The sequence below is a fragment of the Canis lupus genome, chromosome 22 (assembly GCF_003254725.2).
Source record: "Canis lupus dingo isolate Sandy chromosome 22, ASM325472v2, whole genome shotgun sequence".
Lineage (NCBI taxonomy): Eukaryota > Metazoa > Chordata > Mammalia > Carnivora > Canidae > Canis > Canis lupus.
This window is the reverse complement of record NC_064264.1, coordinates 60,019,832-60,038,774: the sequence shown is the minus strand read 5'-3', so window position 1 is coordinate 60,038,774 and position 18,943 is coordinate 60,019,832. Positions and strand designations below refer to the sequence as shown.

Genomic DNA, 18,943 nt, shown 5'->3' with positions numbered 1-18,943 from the left:
ATATCCCCCCCCCTCCCCTGCCCCGGGCCCAGCCGGAGGAGCAGCCAGAGGAGGGCCCAGGAAACAGGGAACCCAGGCATGCCGGTGAAGAAGGGATTCTGATGGACAACTCACCCGCCCCAAAAAGCTCCAAGCCCGCACCGCGGGTTATTCGCGCCACCCTCACCCCCTCCACGCCGGGGGGCCCCTCCAGTGAGGCTCCTCCGCCGGGAGCACTGGTCCCTCACCTCAGCCCCTCCCCCGCCCAGGGCTGCGGGATCCCCATCCCCTCTCTCCCTCCTCCCCTTTGTCCCCTCCCCGCAGCCTGGGGGTGCGGCCCCCAATCTCCCCCCTCCCGTCCCCCTGTTCCCCCTGCCCCCCACCCCGCAGCCGGGGGCTGCAGGCCCCGCTCCCCCCTCCCGCCCTCCACCTCGCAGCCCAGGGGTGCACGCCCCCCATCTCCCCCTCCCTCCCTTCCTCCCTCACACCCCGCAGGCCGGGGAAGGGGGGGTGCGGCCTCTCCGTTGCCTCCTTCCTCCCACGTGTTGCGGCGCGGCCGGGAGCGGTGCTTGTTCCGCTCCCTGATTGTAAAAGGGTTTGACTTGCAGCTGACCCCAGGTCAGGACTTTCTCTCCACTAATCCCGCTCTCTCTAAACACAAAAACACTCTGCCTTCCCCTCGCATCCGTCACTGTAATCCCCCGCGGCTGACACCGCGGGGCCGGGAGCCCGGGCTGCACCGGGAGGGTCGCGGCGGGCGCCGGGCCGCGGGCTCCCAGTGGGTGTCGGAGTTCCCACCCCTTTCGCGCGAGCCGGAGCGATCGGCTGGGGGCGGGGGGTGGGCCGCGTCCGGGCGCCTGGCGACCCCGGCCCGCTCGGAGGCAGCGCCCGGGGAGCCGCGGGGCGACGAGGGCCCAGGGCGCGGGGCGGAGACGGTCGCGCCGAGGACAAAGGGAGGCCGAGCGCGCAGAGAGAGGGACGGAGCCGCAGGCGGGAGGGGCCGGAGGTGCGGGGGGAGAGGGGCGGGGGGAGACGCGGGACCCGTGAGCGGCTAGCCGGCGGGGAAGGGGTGCAAACGGGGCAGCGGGGCGCCCAGGCCGGGAAGCCGCCACGGCTGGGGCCTCACCGCCCCTCGGCCGGGAGAGGGCGAGGGCCAAGCCCGGGGGCCGCCCCCCCGCCCCCCCCCCCACCCAGGAGACCCGGGCCGCGCGCCCTGCGCCCTGCGCCCTGCGCCCTGGATTCCCGGGGGCGCGCGGCTGGAGACCAAGGGCCGGCGGGGGCGAGGGATGGGCAGGCAGGGGTCAGGGCTCCGCGGCCCCAGCGGGGCCCTGCCGTCGGGCTGGGGGGCGGGGCCGGGCCGGGGCCGTTGCGCAGGCGGGGTGGGGGGGCGTGAGGGTGAGGGGTCCCAGCGTCCCTCGCCAGGCTCAGCGTCGTCCCGACCCTGCAGGCCGGGAGGCGGGGATCGGACCCACCTCCCCCGGCTGCTCGCCCAGGGGGCCTGCGCCCCCTCCCCTCTCCTCCCCTGCTGGCCGGGCCTTTCAATCCCGCCGAATAGTCGTGCCGGAGAAGGAGCTGCGCCAAGGCCAAGTCTGCTTTTCACTTGAAGTTTCCAAGGAATCAAACCTATTATTACATTCTGCCGCCGCCGTTTCTGGAGCCTCTGCCCCGCGGGCCCGGCTGCGGAAGCGCGGAGGGGGAGGGGGCCGGGGAGGCACGGAGAGGGGGCGGGCGGGCACAGAGGGCCCGGTGGGCGGTGGGTGCCAGCGCCAGGCCGCTCTGGAGCGCGCCTTCCGGGGCCCGGGGTGCTCTCTCGAATTCGCCGGAATGTTCCGGAGATAGATCTGTGCATGGCCCAGTCTTTGTCGGGAAATGAAATGCGTGAATATGCGTGTTATTCTTCTCCCACATGCATGATTTTAATAGACCTATCAGTCACGCTACCCGACACATCTGCCTAGCAGGCACGCCGAGCCCGCGCCCGGCTCTACAATTAATTCACTTCACCTCGCTACTGGTGGGTTTCTTGGCCGGGCGCGGGGGCTGGTGTCAGTCTCAGCAACGACAACAAAAAGGGCCCGTTAGTTTAAGGGTGATGGTGAAGGACGAGAGGACCCCCCCCACCCCCCACGCACACACACACACCAGCAAACCGTGCCACCCTCTGCTTGGGCAGCCCGCGCGGCCCACCGCCGCTCTAGCCGGCCGGGCACGAAGTTCTGCAAACTTAGTCCAAGGCCCCCCAACGAGTCCTGTCCGCGGTCTCCACCCAGGTTTCTAATAAAATTGGAATAAGCGATAGAAATACCACCCTGTGATTTGGGCAGTGTTCCAGCCATCATATAGAAATCATCAAACACTTTCATTTTGTGAGTACGATGAGCAGGACCTTGACAAGACCGACCCACGGTTAGTGAGACCTTTCCAGGGCCCAGTGGATATTTTCTCCACCAATGCAAGTCAGAGAAACGCTGCGGGGGTGATAAGGTCTCTGTCCCCAAACGAAGGCTAGCCTCCGTCTGCTCCCCCATCCCGGCTTCTTTCCAAATGGAATCATTAACGAATTTCTATTTCCTTTTCTCTCTGTCGTTCCAATCAACAATACAAATTCACTGCATTTAAGGAATTCCTATTTTAAGATCATCCTGGGCTTTTAACAAAGTGGCTCCCAGCATCTGGCATTGAATTTCAGCTATGTATGAGGCACATGGTGGGGTGGGGGTGGGGGGGAGCCAAACTATAAGCCCACCTTCCAGGAAACCAAGAATATCTCTGGCTGGAACTCCTGCATGCTGCTAAACTTTTTCTAGTTTGAAACACTCCCAGTGTGACCCACATTACTAGTAGTGTGATGTGCTAAGACTTGGATGCCCATAGCTGAGTCTAGATACAAACCTGAGGGCACACATATGTGAGCGTGGCCGCACATCTGTCTGCCAGTTTAGTAAATGCAGGGCGATGTTGAGATGAGGAGTTAGCAAAAGAACCCAGAGAGTCTATTTAACTGTACATTTCAGAGTCAATGTGGCCTGCTCCTTAAGCTGGGTGTGGTGAATTAACAGAGCATTACAGAATTTCCCAGGGCATCTCCCAGAGGAGACGGTGTGTGGCATTCATTCACTTATTCCCCGACTATTTCTGATGCTGATTCACTCAGCAATCCATATATATATCCAAATACTTTCAGGAACAACTGCTTCACAAAGGATCAGATTGCTGAAGCTTTAAAAAAAAAAAAAAAAAAGGAAAAAAAGAGGGGACTTTATTACCTCGTTAGAAAGAAGCAGTGGATATCATTCTTGAGATTTTTTGCAGTCACTTTAAAAAAATGCATGGTTTAAGCAGAATTATCAATGACTCCAAAAAATTACACATATCAATTGCCAGGTTAGCATTTTACTTAAAGTCATTCTCCAATGGAGGCTGAATGTGGTTCTCATTAACCTAACATGGGCCCATTTTGGGATAGTCTATGCTCATTCCAGTACAAAAAAAAAAAAGAAAAAAGAAAAAAGAAAATGAACAGGAGGCTTAATAGGGCTGATGAAATCAACACATCTTGATGTAGACTAAAGGCTTTTTTTCCCCTCAAAATATAATTTCATCTTTATGTTGTGACTAATTTCAAAATGTATTTGCTACAGTATAACTTTTAAATGCAATATTTAATGCTGTCAGATTACTTGAAGACAAAAGTTTTACAGAAAACTTTAAATTCCAGAAAAAAACTGCAATGTACCCATAAACACCTAGAAAAAATATAATTAAAAAATTTAAAGCATCAAACACCCTCCGATCTCATCAGGAATAATAAACAGCAGTTTGTGTATCCCAGTTGACGCTGGGGATAGGGGGGTGGTCGAGTGTGTGCGTGGGGGGAGGCGGAGAGAGAAAATTCAAGATCACTTTGCCCTTTCCCAAGGAGAAAGAAGTCAGAGGGAGGGGCTGAAGAGGGATGCAGTACATTTTGGTTCAAAGAGTGTTCCCTTGAGCCAGATTCTGATAAATTCCATTTGCAATGTTGTTAAATTGCAGGGGAACGGGGGCCTCGGCGACCCCGCGGCGGTCTTTGTCCCTGCTCCCTAGCCTGGTCCCTCCATCGGGGGCCTTCTCCTGCAGCCCGGGGCCGCTGGAGGACTCGGAGCCGCCAGCCGGCCCGCGGTCAGAAAAGACAACGCGCCACAGGGCCAGGCTGTAAAACGAGGGCCGGTGTTGTTGTTGTTGTTGTTTTAAATCCTAGTAATTATTTCTTGATCCGTATCAACACTATAAATGCTACAAAATAATCCATCGATTTAAACTTTCTTCCCTTGCACTGAAAGGAGCTCCGTGAAGATCGCACCGTCCCCCTGAGGATCCCTCACTTTTAGTTTATGCCGATCATTCCTCCTCCGTCAGATTTACCAATCGTATTTTGAGCTCACAAAACATGCATATAAAATTAGCACGTTCCAAATTATGGGGGAAAAGTGGGCTTTTTCTTTTCTCTCTTAAATTTATTGATTCAAAAGTCGATGCATTTTGTTTTGCTTTTTTTTTTTTTTTTTTTTAAGGAGAGGTCTTTTTTTTTTTTTCGGTTTTAGAAGAAAGACTTTTGGAAACTATGTACATAATCTGAAACCCCCTCCCCACACCGCAATGCCTAAAATAAAAATTTCACAATGCATTTACAAGAAAGAATACAAAACAAAACAAAACAAAAACAAAAACAAACAAACAAAAAAAGGAAATGCTCAGATACAGAAAGTTTTACAAAACCCAGAATATAACGCTGCCATCTGAAGGGAGCGGGGAGACCTCTTTGTATAAATTAACAAACCAACTCAGAAAGGCGGTAACAGCTACGAAAAACTCGTGTTTGGATCTGCCCTACGACATCGATAACGAATGAGACCGGCCTCGGCACCCGCGCAGGGCGGCCGAGCGCCTTCGGGAAGCGGTGCGGGATGGGCGAGGGCGCGCGGGCCGGGCTAGAAAAGTTGGAGTCGCCTCTCGCTGGGTCTGCTCTTTGTCCCCTCGAGCAAAGAAAACGCCTTCTCGTCCTCCGGGAATGATAAATACTGTACAAAACGTCTCAAGAAAACGCTGAAGTCAGTCCGCACCGCCGTGCGCCCGTGCGCCCGGAGGTCCCCAGGAGCTCCCGGGAGGGAGAGGCGGGGGCGGGGGCGTGCGCGTGCCGCCCGCGCCCCGCTCCGCGCAGGAGCGCCGAGGGGTCCGTGCCGGGGCCGGGCCGCGGTGTCCCCGCGTCCCTAGATGTGCGTCAGGGGCACCGTGCCGTTGACGCCCGCGCCCGCGCCCTGGTAGTGCTGCGGCAGCGAGTGCAGCCGGCTCTGCGCCGCCGCGGCCGCCGCGGCCGCCGGGTCTCCGGTCTCCCCGCCGGGCAAGTACATGCTGATCATCTCGCGCAGGTCCCCGGGGCACGGCGCCCGCGAGTGCGCGGGGGCAGGGGGGCTGCCGCTCGGCTCGGACTTGACGAGCGAGCCCAGCGCGCCCAGGGCGCCCGACGACGCGGCCGCCGCGGCCGCCGCGGCCGCCACTGCCGAGTTCTGGTGCGCGCCGCCCGCGGCGGCGGCGGCGGCGGCCGCGGCGCCGTAGGGGAGGCCGCCGTAGCCCGAGGGCGAGGCGCTCATGTAGCCCTGCGAGTTGGAGATGGGGCTGTACTGCAGCGCGCCCATGTCGTAGCGGTGCATGGGCTGCGGGTTGTGCGGGTGCGCGTGCGGGTGGTGCGGGTGCGGGTGCGCCGGGTGCGCGTGCGGGTGCGGGTGCGGGTGCGCGCCGCCCGCGCCCGGGTGCTGCCCGTAGGCCAGCTGCGCCTCCTGCATCATGGCCGCGGCCGCCGCCGCCGCCGCCACCGAGCCGGGGTAGGCGCCGTTGGCCCAGCCGTTGACGTGCGCGTAGCCGCCGCCCGCCGCGCCGCCCGGGCTCTCCAGGCGCTGGCCCACGGCCGCCGCGCCCACGCCCACGCCCACGCCCACGCCCATGGCCACGGCCGCGCCGCCGCCGCCCGCGCCCGCCGCCAGCAGCCCGCCGGCCAGCGAGTACTTGTCCTTCTTGAGCAGCGTCTTGGTCTTGCGGCGCGGCCGGTACTTGTAATCCGGGTGCTCCTTCATGTGCAGCGCGCGCAGCCGCTTGGCCTCGTCGATGAACGGCCGCTTCTCGGCCTCGGACATGACCTTCCACTCGGCGCCCAGGCGCTTGCTGATCTCCGAGTTGTGCATCTTGGGGTTCTCCTGGGCCATCTTGCGCCGCTGCCCGCGCGACCACACCATGAAGGCGTTCATGGGCCGCTTGACCCGGTCCTGGCTGGCCTTGGCGACCCCGCCGCCGCCGCCGCCGCCGCCGCCGACGCCGCCGCCCCCGCCGCCCCCGCCGCCGCCGGCCCCGGCCGGGCCCGACAGGTTCGTGGGGGCCTGGGCGCCGCCAGGCGAGTGCAGGTCGGTCTCCATCATCATGCTGTACATCGGGGCGGCCCGCGGGTTCACCGGCACCGCGCGGGGAGGGCCCGGGGCATAGAAGAGTCGGCCGCGGGGTGGGGGGCGGACAGGGGCTCGGTCGAACGGAGCGGGACGTGGGGCGGGGGAGAGGTCCTACCGCAGAGAAGAGCGGGGGGAGGCGGAGGCAACCACGGGACGAGAGGCGGCGGCACACGCCCTCGGCGCAGGTCCGGCTCGCAGGTGCAAAGTTTCTCCTCGCGCCCAAGCGCCCAAACCACTTGCCGAGGGGGGCGATGGCCGGGGTCGCCGTCGCCGCAGCCCGGTCGCCTCGGCGGAGCGGTGCAAACAGGTGCAGTCGTGCCCAAGTTGCGGCTCCACTTTTCGGGACGCGAGCGGGGCGCGGGGCCTGGCCCGGGGCTGCCCGCCTCCTCCTCGCCGGCCGCCGCCGCCGCCGCGCGCTGCCGCCTTCCTCCTGCACCGGGTCCTCAGCGGCCTCCAACTCCGGGCTGCAACTTCTAGCAGCGCGGCGCGCCGCGTGCGCTGGGCATGTGCCGGTCCCAGGTGCCGGGGGGTGGGGTGGGGGTGGGGTGGGGGTGGGGGTGGGGGAGCGAGGCGCCGAGGGGGCCGCGGAGGGGGGCGGTGGGGGAGGGGGCAGGGGGCAGCGCTAGGAGCGCAGGCGCGCGGAGAGGGCCGGAGAGCGGGGCCGCCGAGCCCGGGCCTGGCTGCCCACTGCCTGCCCGAGGCCGTGCGCTCGGAGCGGAGGCGCACGCGGGGCCGGCGGCGCGCGGGGCCCAGCAGCCATACGCCGGGCCCGGGCTGCCATTAAATGAGCGCGCCGCGGCCAATGGGAGCCGGCGGCGGCGGTGATTTGCATGGCGCGCTGGCGAGTGACGTGGGGAGGGAGTAGATGCTCCGGGCGCGGGCGGCGGGGCGGGAGGAGGGGAGGAAGGAGGGGGTGCAGGGGCAGGAAGGAGGGGGAAGGAGGCTCGGGAGGGGGCACAGCCACGCTGCTTCCTGAGCGCGCGCGGCGGCGGCGGCGGCGGCGAACCCCAAGCTCGCCCTCCTCGCCTCTCCCGCCCGCGCGCTCCGAACGATTAAGGTTGGGTTTAAAAGCGGAGACGAAGAAAGAATCGTTCGGGGCGGGAGGCACAGCGACAGGAGGGGCGGGGGGTGGGGTGGGGATGCCACCGCGAGCCTTGTTTCGACGAGCGCGGTGGAGAGAGACCCAGCTCCTCTGCACCCCCGGCGGCCAGCTCGGCGCTCGCGGGGAGCGGGAAAGTTGGGGCCGTGGCGGTGACCTCTCCCCCAGCTGGGCCCGAGGCCTGGGAGGGACGGGTGCGCCCTCGGGAGCCGGGGGTGGGGGTGGGGGTGGGGGTGGGGGCGGCGGGGGGCGTTTGAGATCCGCCACTCGAACGCCCCCCACGGGTCCTCCTGCGCGACCCTCCAGGGGCACCTGCTCCACCGCGCTAGGACGAAGTTCTCCAGTGCCCCCTCTTGTAGGATGGCCTTCCCAGCCCTGGCCGCGAGAATTCCCCTAAGGGAGGAGGAGGCATTTTCACCACACTTGGCTCCAGAGCTGCTAGGAGCATCAGCTCTCAACTTTTTTTTTTTTTTTTTTTTTGAGAGTCTTTTAATGAGCCTGAGGGTTATAGGCGCGTACCCCGCCTCTCTCCTTGAGGTTTCTTTCTCCAAAGTAATTGCTAGGGGGCTCGGAAACAGCAGGATCTATCTGGAATCTAGTAGTGACTCAACAACAGTAGGAAAAGTTTGTTTGAATCGCAAAAGAACGATGGAGCCGGCGCTCTTCTGGAGCGAATCTTCCAGCAGCTGTTTACCTAAGACCTGAGAACCGTGTGAACGGAGCGGGGCCCACTGGACACGGGACGGGACAAGTGGAGCCTCACGACCAAGCGTTCCTACAGGACGCGAACCAAAGGCCTGGCTCTCGGGAGGAGGAAGGCCCCACTTGCGGTTACAGTTCCCAGACTTGAAAGTGTCTTCTTCCATATGGGGACCCACAATCTCCAAGCCCCCACCGTTGCGCTCACGCGACGGTGTCAGTCCGAATCATGAGTGGCCCAAAGCCTTCTTGCAGAGAATCCGTTGAGCCCAAGCCTCGGTCATGCGTACTCCACGCGGGCGTCAGTGTGCTCACCGTGGAGGCAGGTGCCGGCGGGTGGGTAAAGCCGAGCCTAACCTACGTGAACCCAGCGCCTCGTAGTCGAGGTAAACCTGTGAGGATGAGGATGACCCTGAGCGTACTAATACGGATGTTGAAGTATATTGGACAGTGAATACGTGACACCTTCCCTCCATCAAAAAAATTAATCAATCAATCAATCAATCTCAGGTTGTGACTGTCCTGACCCTACTACTGCTGCTGGTCCAGGGTGCAGGAATCCTTTCTCTCCTCTCAGTCACTATGATTGTTATTGTAGCCTTTTTTTTACTACTACTTCAAGGTTGTACAGTAAGGGGTGCAGCCGCAAATCCGTTTCTGCAGATTGAACTGCTTCCGTTTCAGGCCATTCAGCATTTCCTAGTGAACTCATCAGTGATACATAATTATATTAGAAAGGAAACGTCATTTTGTATTTAGTTTTTCACTAAATATCTAGGTTATAAACTTGCTTTTCAACTACCTTCTCATTTCATCAATCGAGTTTGTTAAATCTTTTGATTTGTTGTACGCACTACCTCCAAATATCAGTTACATTGTAAGTGAACAAAAAAAGAACAAGGATATTGTTTAAGAACGCTACAGACCCGTTTTTTTCTTTTGATAATTTAGGAGGCGATGGGTGTGCAGTGAGATCCAGTGTGTTATAGAAAGTCAGCAAGACTGAAATAAAGGAAATGGTTTACAAATTATAAACTATATTATCCACTTAGCAGTTGAAAGATTTCTTTTCCTCTGCTTTTCAATTTAGATTTTAAACTAAATAGCCTAAGACCCCCTGAAAATGCTTTGTGTGAGTCAGGCTTGGCACATTATTTTCCATATCAATGGAGCAATTTATTTTATAAACACCCTGCACTCCAGTTAGCATTGCAGGAATGCTTTATGCTTTTGGGAACTTGGATAGCCGACTTTGAAATGGTCTGGTTTCTTTCTACCATAGTCCTGAAAATTGTTTCCAAATACGATGTTACTCTTGTTTTCCAGAGCATCTAAATAGGAGGTAAATGGTTTAGCCTTGTGTGAGATCATGCTGGTGCTTAGCGTTCGGGGCACTCTCCGTAAGCCCTTTTTAGTGATGAGATGTTCCCTTGGCCCAAGCGGGTGCACTATGGGTGCCCATGTGCAGAAGCATTAAACCAGAGCCGCAGGTGTAACTTGTTGCCAAGCGATAGATGATTGGCAGCAGCTGCCTATGCCAGTTAGGCAGTGGCAGGGCCGTGAGTGCCAGACCTCTCAGTGCCTTCCATCCTGGCATGAAGATTGAGGAGTGCCATATCAAACTCCCGCCGCTAATGGCTTTTGGGAGCCTCTGCTTGCTCCTTCTGACCTGTCTCCCCAGTGACTCTTTAAAAGGAAACAGTCCAAAAACCAGTTTGAAAAACACTGCCTCTCTCCAGTTTCATTTCTCCCTCCCACCCCTCACCAGGTCGGCTGGGGCCTCCTTCAGATGGAGGGCTTTTCAAAGGTTGGGTGCTGGAGGATCTGAAGGCAGACTAGACTATTTCCCAGTAACGTCAGGGCCCAGACCCTGAGCGAAGGGTCACTTTGGTGTCGACTGACCAAATTTGCTCTTTTGGCTTCTCAGAGACTTCAGTGTAGCTCTTTGGGCAAAATGCCAAAGTGAAGATCAACTTGGAAATATGGATAAGTAAAGATACATTCTGTTCTTTTATTTGACTTGTGGATATGATCCTGAAAGAAAATTCAGACCCAAGCCTGGTCAGAGGAAATAATCTACACATATATGCTTGTGCATCCATACGTATGTGCACAAAGAGTATATGTACATGCATACGTGTGTACACAATGCAGAATATATATACATATATGCATATATAAACACGTGTTCATGCAGGATATAGCCATACGCATACACAGGTGTGTAGGTGTACATAACATACGCATATGCATGTGTGTGATGTATTTAGGCAGTTATACAAGAGCCCTTGACTTTCAAATAAACTGAGTTCGGGACTTCTAACACCAGTAACCTCTACTGCTTTTGTGGAGTAACTAAAACTTTTGGCTCTGGCTTTCCCCCTCTCCCCGTGGTTGTGCTCAGGACAAACCCGGGAAGCAAGGCGGGTCACTGTGCATACAGACCCCTGTAGACTGCCCCTAGCAATCTTTACATGAGAGCTACCTTGCAGGCACCTAGAGGCGATTTTCGCTACCAGCGCCCGCCTAGACCTCCAAGCAAGTGGAAAGATGGACAGGTCAGGAGTTGGGGGTGGGGCCGGGAGTCAGTGAAAGGTCACCGGAGGGAGGCCGCGCCGCCTGAGGACGCCTGTCTTCTGGGGCCTCGGCGCCGTCGGCCCGTCCTGGGCGCATCCGCCCGAAGGTGCGCGCAGACCACCGGCCGCTGCCCCCCACCGTCCGGTTCTTGCGGCTTCCCGGGCCTGTGGACAACCCAGGCCCCGCGTACGCGGCTCCGTGCACCCGGGCTCCGGAGTCGCCCCAAAAGGCTAAGACCAGAGTCTAGGGAGGCAAATCCTGAAGGAGGGAGGCGCCACTTCAAGGTCAGAGTGGGAGAGAGAGAAAAAGTGGTCGGAGGAGAGCAAGAGGGGAGGCGGAGAAGGCGGCGGAGAGGGCGAGCGCGGGCGAGGCGGCGGCGGAGGCCTTGGAGGTCGCCTCCGCCGACAGGAGGCGCAGACCCTGGAGAGGTGGGAGGGGCCGCGGCACCGGCCGGGGGCCCCTGGAGGGGGACAGCGCCGGAGGGCGGCGGAGGAGGCCGCGTCCCGTCCCCCCCCGCCCCCAGCCGGGAGCCGCGGGAGCGCGGGCCGCGATCGCCGTCTGCTGGCCGCCGCCGCCCTCGCCGCCTCGCCTCCCCGCGCCGCCCGCCTCTGGCCCCCGCTCCTGCCGCCTCGCCCGGGTCCCGGCTCCTGCAGCCTGGCGCCCGGCTTCGGGCTCGGCGAAGTCAGGGTGCGCTGGGGACAGGCCTGGGAGCTGTGCGGGCCCTCGTCCGTCCGGCGCCCCCCGCCCCCGCCCCTGCCCCTGCCCCTGCCCCTGCCCCCGCCCCTGCCAATTTGACCTGTTGTTCCCAAAAAAAGCCAACGGAGCCAAAGTAGCACAAAAGTTTCTTTGTTGATTTTTTTTTTTTTCCTTTTAAAGGGGAAAAAATAGTCCTGGAAGAGGGGAAAGAGGAAGGAGGAGAGCCCTCGCCATGTGGAACCCGCAGCGGCCCCTGTGCCATTTAAGGGGTAGCCACAAGAGCAGGGGACCTTTGCCGTTGCTCTGAGTCCGTCATCCTGTCCTTCCCCCGCGAGCGTCTGGATTTGGAGGGCTGAGCCTGAGCGCCTGCAGGAGAGGCGACATAAAGCCCTTCCCCTGGAAAGCAGGCACGGTTTTCTTTGCAGCCATCAGTGTGGAGATCCGTAAATTCACACTGAAGAGCAAACAACCCTGTGTGTGTGCGTGCGTGTGTGTTGTTCTGTGCCTCCTAGCTCTCTGGGTGAAAGCATTTGGAGAATCTCTGGGAGCTTTCGAGTAGGGGCTCACCCTGTGAGCAGTACTCACACATATAATTCAAATTTCACAGCTGACCTGCTCTGAAAACCTCAATCAGCTTCTAATTGAAGGGAAAACAAAATATTGCTTCCCTACAGCAGAGCTAACGATTTAATCATTATATCAGACATTATAGCTTTTAATTAGGCTAATGCTGATACTGTATGGAAAGAGATAATTCAACACAGTTCTTGATGAATTCTGTAATTGGGTTAACGGCAGAGCAGTTGGGGGAGAGACGTCAATATTCAAGCTGCGTCTGTAGCCACCAGGTTTATGAATGAAAGAGAGAAGACAAGGGGAGGGAAACGCTGGGACCCGAGGGGAGCCTCGCGGCCTTGGCCCTGGCGGAGCTGCGGGAGCCCAGGAGGGAGGGCGCCGGCCGGCGCGGAGCTGGGGTGTCTGGCCGCCCGGGCCTCGCCGCCGCGGGCTCCTCCTGCCGCTCCGTCCGCCCGGCCCTTTTGGGGGAAACTTTCCCACCGGAATGTCGGCGGGGCCACCTGCCCCAGACGCCTGGGCGCTCTGTCCCCTCGAGGGTGCCCCCACTCAGCCCACACCCAACCGACCGAGGCGGAGAGCTGGGCCGCGCGCAGCGGTAGCGCGCAGTTCTGCGGGGCGGCCTCCAAAGACGCCAGCTCTGCCCGGGCTCCCACCTCTCGCGGGCCCGGCGTCCACCGGCCAAGGGCGGCCGTCCGGGTCCCCGGCGCGGCGGGCGCGCAGGACGCACGCTGCCCGCATGCTCGTGTCCACACCTATTCACAGCTTGGCGAGTGAGCGGTTGGAGCGGGAACCCGGGCTAGTGCCCAGCAGCCTGGCCGGTGGGCCTTGGCCAAGCCACTGCCCGATGCTGGGGCCGCAGGTGGAGCTGGACCAGGAAACCGCGCGCCCCGCCAGTCCCTGCCGTCCCGCGACGCAGCCGGGAAGGAAGTGGCCTCCAGACGCGCCCGCGGAGACAAGCCGGCCCGGGCCGTCCGCGCCCCACCCCAGCCCCGTCCGCCCCGTCCGCCTCCGCCTGCCGGCCCCGGCCCGCCCCGGCCCGCCCCGGCCCTCCCCGGCCCGGCTGCTGCGCCCTCCAGCCTGTCCTCCCAGGGGCGCGTGTCGCCCAGAGCCGAGGCAGGGCTGCAAGAGCCCCCCGGGGAGGACCCCGGGAGTCGAGCTCTAGCCGGTGAATCCGCGCAGCTGACCTGACAGCGCCAGAGCCTTGGATTTTGAGGACAAAATGCCGTATGGGTTTTATAAGGAGACCACCTGAGTCGCGTTTTCTGCTGTCTTAACCCGAATAATTTCATAGTGTGGTTTTTATGTATTTTCTGTATTTCTGCAACTCCCCCCCCCTCGCAAATTTTGTCTTCCTCCTTGGCTTAACTACCTCAGCGCAATAGTCTCCTTCAAGATAAATATACTGCATTGTGATTCATCCTTGTCTTATTTTGTCAGTAATTACCACAAAATTAAATGGGTCACTGGTAAAGTTTCATTTACACAACCCCCCATAATTAACAGTTTGAATACACCTTGTTACATTGTACAAAAGTTGTAATTTTCTAAAGCGTGTAGGTTTTTATTGGTAAAGAATGCTCGTGTCCCATGTGATAATAAGAACACAAAGCAGCTCCTCTGACAGTAGGTGTGTTTGGTTTTCTAAGGTAGCGTAAAGACTCAACCAAGATCAAACTTTCCAGGATGGGGGGGGGGGGAGCTTCCTATTTAAATTAAAATGTGCAGAATGTAAAGATCTGAGGATCTGGGGCCTCTGATGGAGCTAACTTGCAAAGCCAGAGTCCTCGGCTCTCTGGCTCTCCAAGCAGCCCCTGCAGGTGAACCTACATGCCCAGTAGGCTCTGGCTCTGAAGGCTGCCTCCAGCAGTTTCTGCAGAGCTCAGAATGGCTCTTTCAAGCCCTGCAGCGTCCCCACCGAGTCCAGGCGAGGCCAGGTGAGCCAGTGACCAGGGGTGTTTGCAGGAAAGAGCCACACTGAGCGGGAGACAGCCCTGTCTCACATTCTCTCATTAGCCCCACATAGAAAAGGCATCATTCACAAGAGGAGACAAGTCATAAGGAATTTCTATATGAAAAGAAATAAAGTGAAATCAGAGATGCTTTTTCTTACAGGCCGCCCCTGTTATTGCAAATTAGATTAGCTACACAGGCTTCAATATCAACATGACACGGGGTTCACAGGAGTGAAAGGACCATCCACTCCAATCTCTCCTTTCATCGAAGCGTCTCACATAAATTACATCTTGTCCTTTAATACACTTTTCAATGAGATTAAAACATCACTTTGACACGATTTCAAGCCTTTCAGTTGCGTGTGTTGCTTACTTCAGAAAACTGCAAACACAGAAATGGGTTCGCTGAGATCTCCGGCAGTGGGATTGGGCTCCAGAGCCAGCACCACTGCCTTGCGCTCTGAATGAAGAGAGGGGCCCGCTGGCTCCACTGTAATGCCAGTTATCTTACCTGGCAGGGACAGACACCAGCTGTCCCCAGGAGGGAAAATCAGATTTCCCTCCTACTGGGTGAAGGCCTGGAGCCCACCTGAGCTTGTGGGCCTTTCTGGAGAGCACGCTTGTATTATTCATTTGCCGTTATTTGTGGCAGGCTTTGGACAGGAGGGATAGGGGAGGACCTGCAGCCCACCCCCAAAGCATCCCCAGGGATGCCTTTCCTCCACAGGGTGCTAACTAACTGGGGGGTGCAGGTGGGGCAGACACCATGAGAATGACATGGAAGGAGGTTTGGTGGATCAGAGAGAGAAAGAGCCTTGTTTTAGATGGCCTGGGGACCTTAAATCTTGTGGGTGGTGAGGAAAAAGTGGGTAAACATAGTTTCCTGCAAAACCAGGTAAAGGAAGCTCCACCTCTCCATTGGGCTGCTGTCACTGTCTCTCCCTTCAGGGGCTGACTGCTCCTGGACTGGCATCCACACTCTGGGGAGTGACCCCAAAAGGACAAAGGGCCCCACCAAGGAGCAGAGGAGGGGTTTTTAGGTTGCAGGGTTTGAATTCTATGCTTTCTTTATATTTTGACTAAAATTGTGTTCAGCCCTCAAAACACACAGCTACATTTGCTCCTAGAGAAGGGGCTAGTTATCGCCTGCCTTTCCAGGCAGACTGGATCCCCTGCCAGTGAGCAGGTACTTGCTACCTGGAGCAGAGCCCCAGCATCTCCTTCTACTGGTCGGCAGGGAGACCAGGGTCCTCCCCCCACCCCCCAGGGTCCTCGAAGAAGGCCCAGCCCCTTCAATCCCAGTCCTGTTCTCCATTCCCCAGCACCCCGCACCTGCTGACTCCCACGCCTCGCTCGTCTTTTGCTCCATCCTTTCCAGTAATAAAGAAGACCAGAACTGGATACCACCTGGACGTTTTCTGTCGTTTTCAGGGAGCACGCTTGGCATTCTCTGTGTTCCCAGATGCTCAGGCAGAGCCACTGGCCTTCCTCACTCCTTCCGGGAGAGATGCCGCTGGGGGAAGGAACCCTGGGAGTACTGAGGGGAGGTAGGGTGGGGGTGGAATTTCTTGCTGTGTGGATCCCGGCCTTAACCGGTGGTCCTCAGCCACAGTTGGGTGTCTGGGACAGCGGCCGGTGCAGGGCACTTTGCCTGTCCTGCGGGCATCACCAACCCGCTAGGCCGGAGCTGGGGAAGGGGCCTGGGGTAACCAGATCGTGGTCCTGAGGTAGAACGGAGCAGGCCCCCTCCCTGCCCAGCTCCAGCATAAGGGAAAACCGCGACCAGACCGCGTGGACAGTACTGTTGCGGTGGTCCGGGCTTTGGGGGCCCCCTGCGCCGACTGAGGTGACATGGGGCAGCCCACCCCCACCCGCCCCGCGCCCTGGCCCTTCACAAAGAGCCTTCCGGGACGCCAGCCCCTCCGCACTCCGGGAAATCAATGCGGTAAAGCGGGCTTTTAATGGGTTAATTGACTGGCGGCCGCTATCGTGTTCAAACACCTGTTCCTTGTAGGCGGCGGCCAGCCCCGCTCTGTTCCCGGTCGATGACGGCCAGGCCAGGCCAGCCCAGCCCGGTCCGTCCATTCGGCACCGGCCACAGCTGGAAATCCATTCCGCCCCTGAAACTTCGCGACCTTTCCTCACGGCGGGCGGCTCAGACCCGGGAAACAGGGGCGGGAGGCTCCGGGCCGCGCGCCGCCTCGTACGGAGATGCCGGAGATTGGGAGCGCGAGCGATTTCGCAGGAGGAGGGAGGACGCGCCGCGTCCCCTCCACCACTCCGCAGGCGGGACTTGGGGGCGCCCAGGCCCCACTTTGGGGCGCCTTCCCCTAGCCGGCCGGGACAGACGTGGGCCGCGCCCCCGGGGTGGTGGCCGGTGGCCGGGCGCCCGGTGGGTCCAGGGCATGCGCTGCCTGCCAAGGGCTCTGCTCACTGATGTGCGTGCGTGTGCGTGTGCGCGTGTGTGCGCGCGTGTGTATGTGGCAGCACGAACACCGTCAAGACCGTCGGTCACTGCAAGTTGCATTCTTTGCCCAAAACGCCTCTCACTGAATAGCACACGCTCTACACGTTCATTTTTCAAACCTAATTTCCACCGGCGGGTTGCGCTCTGGGCGCCGCCGGGCGCGCGTGGCCGAGAGCTGGAGCCAGCAGCGCCCGGGGTGAGGGCGCGGGGCCGGGAAAGGGCCGCCGCCAGCTCTCCCGCACAGGGGGGCCCCACCGTCCTCCGCCCTCCCCAAAACAGGGCGACCCAGAGCGAAGCAAGCCTCGGTCCACTGGGCGGCGGCCAATCCCAAAAGCCGAGAAGGAGGGAGGAGTGAACGTACGGAGCAGGACGCGACCAACGCCCCCCCGCCCGCCCCCGGCTGGAGAGGGGCCCGCGGCGGTCACCGCAGCTACCCACCTGTACCCTGCGAGGACCGGAGCCACGGGGACGCAGCGCACGCCTCTTCGGGAAGTCGCGGCGGAGACCCCGCGCCCCTCCCTGCGCCCTGCCCGCCCCCTCCCCAGCCCCGAGCGCCCCGCGGCCCTGCGCAAGTTCAGGCACTTACAGCGACTTCCTTCTCCCGCGCTCGCGGGTCCCCTGCGCTCCGCCCGCCGCACCTGCCGGCCCGCGCTGCGGGCCCGGGGACCCCCGCCGGTCGGCTCCCGGCGGCGCCTGCACCGCAGACACGGCGCCTCGCGCACGCACACTCACACGCGCACACACGCTCCCCGCTCGCACACTCGCTGCACACGCACACGCACACGCAGCTCGCCCGCCTCGCGCACACCCGCCCAGACACACACGCTGCGGGCGAGAGAGACAAGAAAATGAAATTTATTATTGATAGCGAAGACTTTAAAGACAATTTCAAGTTATTGTTTCTCTCTGGAAAAAGGGGGATCCCTGCACATAATGAAATGCCTTTTGTGTGGCGCCGAACAATACCAAACAAGTATTCTAATAAATAGCCACTTTTTTGTTCCTACTCGACAGTGAATAGAATTGAGCAGTTGGTTCGAGAGCAGCTGCGACGCCGTTTTGAGCGGGAGGTGGAGCCGCGCCCCCCCACCCCCCGCGCCCCGGCGCCGCGCCCCGCGCCCTCCCGCGCCGCCCCCCCCACCCCGCCTTGCACCCATAGTCCTGGGCCCCTTCCCTCCCTGGGCGCCTCACCCCACCCCGTCCCGTCAGGCCTCAAATTCGGGCTCAGCAAAACTGCTTCCTCCCCGTGCCTCCACCCCGGGGGCTTCGAAGTCTTTGCCCCCGCCCCATAAAATAGAGGTCACTCCCGTCATCACGGTGGCTTCCGATTTTAGCCTCCAACTGCTCCCCTGCCTCTGAGTGGGAGAGGATGTCAGCCCCCACCCTCAGTCCGGAGTCCCTTCGGTCGTGTCCCAGGGTGATCCGCGCCGCCCCCTGCGCGCATCCAGCCAAGTCCCCGCTCCCGGCTCGCTCCTCCCGGGGACGGAGCTTCAGCTTTGTTCTCCCGCCCGCCCCGGATACCTTGGCCTGGTCTCCCCCTACCCTCGCCTCCGCTAACCGCTTTTAAGCTGCCCCCACCCCCAACCCTAGCAGCCGGCGGAAGACAGTGCCTAAGGATTATGTTGTGGACACAGAACACTCCAGGTAAAAGTGGCCGCGGCAGGGCGGCCTGGCGTGTGCGCTCCGCGGCTGGCTGGTGGGGAGCCCTCTGCAGGCTGAATCCCCAGCGCCCCCGAGAGCCCGGCCCCAGTAGGCAGAGGAGGGGGACATCTGAGAAGGCTCCTGGGCTGAAGCCACAGCGAGGTCTCCTCGCCCCCCCCCCCGCACCCCCACTTCCTCCCCCGTCTTCTGTTCTCTCTCCTCATCTCTGTCTTGGTCTTCCCTCTATCCCCTCCTCTGTCTCTCTTCTGCTCTCTCTCTCTTTCTCTTCAACTGCGTGAAGATGTCAGCTCTTAGGACTTAAAAGTAGCACCCTCCCATCCTCCCTGGAAATGTATCAGAAGCTATCTTTCTGAAAATTACCCCACATTTTGCCCAGAGGACTTATGATCCCCTCCCACCAGAAGGAAAGCTATCTACCATTTAAAAAAAAAATAAAGAAGTACAAATATAGCACATATTAACATTGTATGTGCTTGCCAGCCCCCTGGGTGTTCCCAGGGTGTAGGGTGTGTGTACTTATATATATATTTCGGACAAATGCATGATAATTTTTTTTCATTACTTGCAGCTGCAGTTTTCAGGAGATCCTTCTCTGTCTGGCTCTAATTGTGGAGACAAAAAACCCACATGACTTTTACTCAATGGACCTCAATCTAGAGAAGCACTATGACATTTGCAAATTATTTCTTAATCGGACTAAGCTACCGAGGAGTGCAGGGAGAGGAGGTAGTGTTCTGGAAATGGAGGAACAGCTCGGATGTTA

At 59.6% G+C, this 18,943-nt stretch overlaps 1 protein-coding gene and 1 long non-coding RNA gene across 2 annotated transcripts in view; both read right to left on the bottom strand.

The window, feature by feature from the left end:
* Positions 1-18,943, bottom strand: part of LOC112655915 (uncharacterized) — a 592,361-nt gene that overhangs the window by 38,055 nt on the left and 535,363 nt on the right. The window lies entirely within an intron of this gene.
* On the bottom strand, positions 2,705-6,963 carry SOX1 (SRY-box transcription factor 1). The gene has a single exon (XM_025441131.3). The coding sequence runs from the start codon at positions 6,435-6,437 to the stop codon at positions 5,226-5,228; it is 1,212 nt and encodes a 403-aa protein (XP_025296916.3). The 5' UTR covers positions 6,438-6,963; the 3' UTR covers positions 2,705-5,225.

Excerpts from the sequence above, each read along its gene's own strand:
- SOX1 (XM_025441131.3), bottom strand. The coding sequence starts at position 6,437 with ATGTACAGCATGATGATGGAGACCGACCTGCACTCGCCTGGCGGCGCC.